The sequence below is a fragment of the Octopus sinensis genome, linkage group LG15 (assembly GCF_006345805.1).
Source record: "Octopus sinensis linkage group LG15, ASM634580v1, whole genome shotgun sequence".
Lineage (NCBI taxonomy): Eukaryota > Metazoa > Mollusca > Cephalopoda > Octopoda > Octopodidae > Octopus > Octopus sinensis.
This window is the reverse complement of record NC_043011.1, coordinates 43488712-43493711: the sequence shown is the minus strand read 5'-3', so window position 1 is coordinate 43493711 and position 5000 is coordinate 43488712. Positions and strand designations below refer to the sequence as shown.

The 5000-nt window shown below is 37.8% G+C and overlaps 1 protein-coding gene across 1 annotated transcript in view; it reads right to left on the bottom strand.

Moving 5' to 3' along the window:
- The window catches only part of LOC115219753, a 116095-nt gene that overhangs the window by 26817 nt on the left and 84278 nt on the right, over positions 1 to 5000 (bottom strand). The window contains exons 8-10 of the mRNA XM_036509469.1: positions 4859 to 5000; positions 2840 to 2960; positions 638 to 757 (exon numbers count right to left, since the gene is read on the bottom strand). The exon at positions 4859 to 5000 is cut by the window's right edge and continues 142 nt beyond it. Coding sequence (XP_036365362.1) covers positions 638 to 757; positions 2840 to 2960; positions 4859 to 5000 — 383 coding nt within the window. The remainder of the gene's footprint in view (positions 1 to 637; positions 758 to 2839; positions 2961 to 4858) is intronic.

Here is a 5000-nt window from a genome sequence, read left to right as displayed (position 1 = left end):
AAAATTAGGATTGATAGAAGTTTATATTATTAATTCCCACATACATTTCACCAATATACTGTTTGATGCTTAATCACAATGGTTCACCAGGGAACACTTTACTGAGAATTGCATCCAGAACATTTGGTTACTGAGAATTGAATCCGGAACATGCAAAGCATTGTTACAAAAGAACCACATTGGTGAAACGTACGTATGAGCAAATAATTGAAACTTGTGATTATTATAATTTCTTCCCGACTTGGTTTGTATAAGAGAAATAAACACTCCTAAGTGCAGTAGTTACTCAACCCACTATAGTGGAAGCAGATTTGGACGATGACAATCTACATAGAGCTCTAAATTTAACATTAGCATTTGTGCATTACTTGGACACGCAAGATGCACTCAGTGTGTGTGGGTGCGCGTGCACGCGTGTGTAGTGAGTTTTAAATGTTTGTATGTGAAGTTTTATAGAAATGTAATTAAACAATTCGATGATGGAGAACAAGCCGAAGCTCCGAATTACAGTCAACCTTTACTTTGTAAAAAATTAAAGTGTATGTATTTGTGTGTTTGTGTATGTGTGTACGTGTGTATGTACCTGTGTATGTGTGTACGTGTGTATGTACCTGTGTACGTGTGTACCTGTACTCACCATATGTGTATTATTTTGGTGATCAATAAAATGGACTGCTACGTGAGCCGGTAAAAGGTTACATAGTATTTGACGGTTGTTAGTTTGTAGTTCTGTCATTTCTATTTTCTCCTCCGTTGCCTAGAAAAACATGGAAACAGACACAAGATATCAGTAATGATAACAAACAAATATAAAATTTTGTATTTTTAGCTAATGATTTAATCAATAACATTTTTGGTAGATAGGCAGATATTATACTTCCGCTTGAGATTCTTAAACAATTGTGAAACGTTCGGTTTCACTATTCTTGTCGATGATAAATGTATTTTCGCAACCCCAAACTATTATCAATATAATTCTTCACTATACTTTTCCGTTTTAATTTTTGAAGCACTATTTTCTTTTTATCTCTTAAATACCGTTTACGAAGCAGTTGCTGTCTAAGAGCTTTTGAATATTTTAAACGTTATCTTCACTTTCCCTTTGTTTCTGTCTATCTTTCTCTTTCTCTCCCACTCTTTCCATCTTTCTCTGTCTCTCTGTTAACAAATATACGACTCTATCTAGCAAATCTAATCAGGAGCACTCGGCAGATATGACCAAAATACATGGTCCCCGAAGATACTAAAGCAAGTTTAAAACTACCGAAGTGTGTGTGTCTCGTGCTTGTTAATGAAAAAACTACACCATTAACAGCGAATAGTTAATATTTTTCACAGTAAATTTCGTTTAATTTTATACGATGAAATATCCTAGATATTAACTTCAAATTTTCAGCACATAACCAGCAATTTTGGGGGAGGTGCAAGCCGATTACATCGACCGAAGTGCTCAGCTAGTACTTATTTTATCGACCCCGAAACGATGAAAGTCGAAGTTGATCCCGGTGGAATTTGAACTCTGAATGTAAAGACAAGATAAGCCGCTAAGCATTTTGTCAGGCGTGTTAATGATTCTGCCAGCTCACCGCCTTAAGTATCCTAAATATTAAGAGACTTTCAGTAATTAAACAAATGTTGACAACCCTCATACTGATTGCTAAGTTACAATGCTACATCTGCCATTTTATATATTCTTTTACACAAAGCAACCCGATTGAAATACAGGGAGTAGGAGGTGAGACATATATTAAAAGTGGGGTATTAATGTACGCCTGCACGTATTTCTGCATGAGAACTGCACCAAGTTGAATTGATATAAATTCTGCTTACTGAGACTAGTGTTAACGATTCATGCATTCCGTCAATGACTCCTTCCATATTCACGACACGTAGCGTTTACTAGCAAAGAACACTTAGTTTTCAATATCTATAAAAATGTGCCATTAAATGTACAGTCTAGCTTGAAATAAATACTCTGGAAATTATCCTCCAATTAATCATAAATATTAGGTATGTTAATGTAGAAGTTCCCTACATTGCAATCCTGTTAGGTATAAATAGTTACTATGAGGAAGTTTCATTCATTTCAATAACCTATAAATGAGACAGAAGAGTGTAAAATCATCCCTGGCAGGGAACAGATCTTTCAATGAACGTTCATATCTAAGAGTGCCTATGTCCTCGAAATATTTAATTTAAAGAGTAACGGCGTCCTTAAAATATTTAAAGAAATGCAAATATCTTTAAAATTGCTATTATGTACTTCAGAATATTCTAATATAGGAAATAAACCATTCTGAAGCAAACTAATTATATAAATAATGATCACAATAGATATGACGGGTGTCTCACATAGGCTGCATTGTTGAGGTTAATCTTACACTAAGTGTAGAAAGTATCAACAATAAACACAATTACGACGACGAGGGTTCCGGTTGATCCGAATCAACGGAACAGCCTGCTCGTGAAATTAACGTGTAAGTGGCTGAGCACTCCACAGACACGTGTACCCTTAACGTAGTATCTCGGGGATATTCAGCGTGACACAGAGAGTGACAAGGCCGGCCCTTTGAAATACAGGTACAACAGAAACAGGAAGTAAGAGTGAGAGAAAGTTGTGGTGAAAGAGTACAGCAGGGATCACCACCATCCCCTGCCGGAGCCTCGTGGAGCTTTTAGGTGTTTTCGCTCAATAAACACTCACAATGCCCGGTCTGGGAATCGAAACCGCGATCCTATGACCGCGAGTCCGCTGCCCTAACCACTGGGCCATTGCGCCTCCACACAATTACAACATTTAAAATAAGACGAAGTGGGAAGAAAATATAAAAGTCGTTACTTGAGTTTTCCAGAGAAAATCTAGTCTGTAGGTCCATTCTTGCTTTCTGCCATGTACATAAAACGTGATGATGAAGATAATAAGGGCAACTATGCCAACTACATCCGTCGGAATCACCGAACTATAAAAAAAAAGACAATTTATTTTATATGCCATCAGGGCGAAAGATAAAGGGTCAATACAAAGAGACATAAAATGATGGGGTTTACATACAATGAAATGATAAAATAAGCAGGTAAATAAAAAGGAGTAATTATATACGGTATACAACCAAGAGATGTATATATAACTAGCAGTATCGCCCGGCGTTGCTCGGGTTTGTAAGGGAAATAACTATATAAGCATTTTTAGAGAGTTATAGCCAAAAAATAGCAAAAAATGCATTAAAAATGGAAAAAAAATTATGGTAAATTTTTTTTTAAATCGTAGACTCATCGTAGACATTTTTAGAGAGTTACTTCCCTTATATAATAGCGAAAAAATGCATTAAAATGGAAAAAAAATGATGGTAAATTATTTTTAAAATCGTAGACTCATCGTAGACGCGCGCTAATACCCAAAAGGGCTCGATATGAATCACGACTACAAGATACCCGGTTTTGGTTAAACTGCACCGCAAAATGTGGGAATAGTTAGGAATCTAAATCGTAGGAGACAGACACACAACCTCACTTTTATATATAAAGATATTTAAAGGTTTAAAAAAATGATGGTGATGTGGTCATCCTGAAACAGGAGAAACTCTAGGGATAATCGAGTAACCTCACTGTCCAAGATCTCCTTGGACACCAAGGGCAAGTACCCCCTCCAATCCTCTTTCTCCGACTCACAGGTCTACCTCAGAACGGTACCACCCACTGTTGCCGTTTTCGCAACTTTCACCCACCTTTCAATAAATTCACAGCAAATTTTAGGTTGGTTAAAAAGTTTGTGATATATTGGATTTCTAAAGGTAAATTAACTGTTGTTACCATGCTGAAAAAAAATTTCTTTTATGATGATTGGCGCAGGAGTGGCTGTGTGGTAAGTAGCTTGCTAACCAACCACATGGTTCCGGGTTCAGTCCCACTGCGTGGCATCTTGGGCAAGTGTCTTCTGCTGTAGCCCCGGGCCGACCAACGCCTTGTGAGTGGATTTGGTAGACGGAAACTGAAAGAAGCCTGTCGTATATGTATATGTATGTATGTGTATGTGCATGTGTTTGTGTGTCTGTGTTTGTCCCCCTAACATTGCTTGACAACCGATGGTGGTGTGTTTACGTCCCCGTCACTTAGCGGTTCGGCAAAACAGACCGATAGAATAAGTACTGGGCTTACAAAGAATAAGTCCCGGGGTCGATTTGATCGACTAAAGGCGGTGCTCCAGCATGGCTGCAGTCAAATGACTGAAACAAGTAAAAGAGTAAAGAGTAAAGGGGTAAAATCACCATTTCTGTCCATTCTTGCTCCCTATCGGGAAGAAATTCTGCAGTGTCAGTGCCAAGAAGTGTTTAGGCAAAAGCGAACTTTAGTTCGTTTGTGACAAACTGTAGCTTCTAAACGCAAAATAGCAACAAACGCTGTCTAGGGATCCGATAGAAGCATTACTGGGCAGATATGGTAGTTTCTCTCCACGGGAACTGGAGTGAATTTACCTTTAAAAGCTGAAATATATTACTAACACATTTTAACTAACCTAAAGTTCGCTTGCGCATAAACACAGCTTGGCGCTGATACCGCTGAATGATGATGATCATGATACTACTACAACTACTACTACTACTACTACTACTACTACTACTACTACTACTGCTGCTGCTGCTGCTGCTCCTGCTGCTACTACTACTACTACTACTACTACTACTACTACTACTACTAATAATAATAATAATAATAATGATATACCAGACATAAGGATGGGCATGGAAAAGCGAAGTTGCATACTAGTTGATCCCATCATGACCGTTTGATTTCTGGATCGTAAAGAAAGAAGACGAAAAACACGAAAAAATACAATCTATATGAGTGACGGTCCACTTACTGATGCAAATAGTCAAACTGCTGGAAAAGAGGTCTATGCGTGTATTCCATTAGGACAATGCACACTGTGGCCATTGCTAACATCATGAAAAGTTTGAGCAAGGCCGAGAGTCGCAGAAATATAGACACGCAAATGAAGCTAA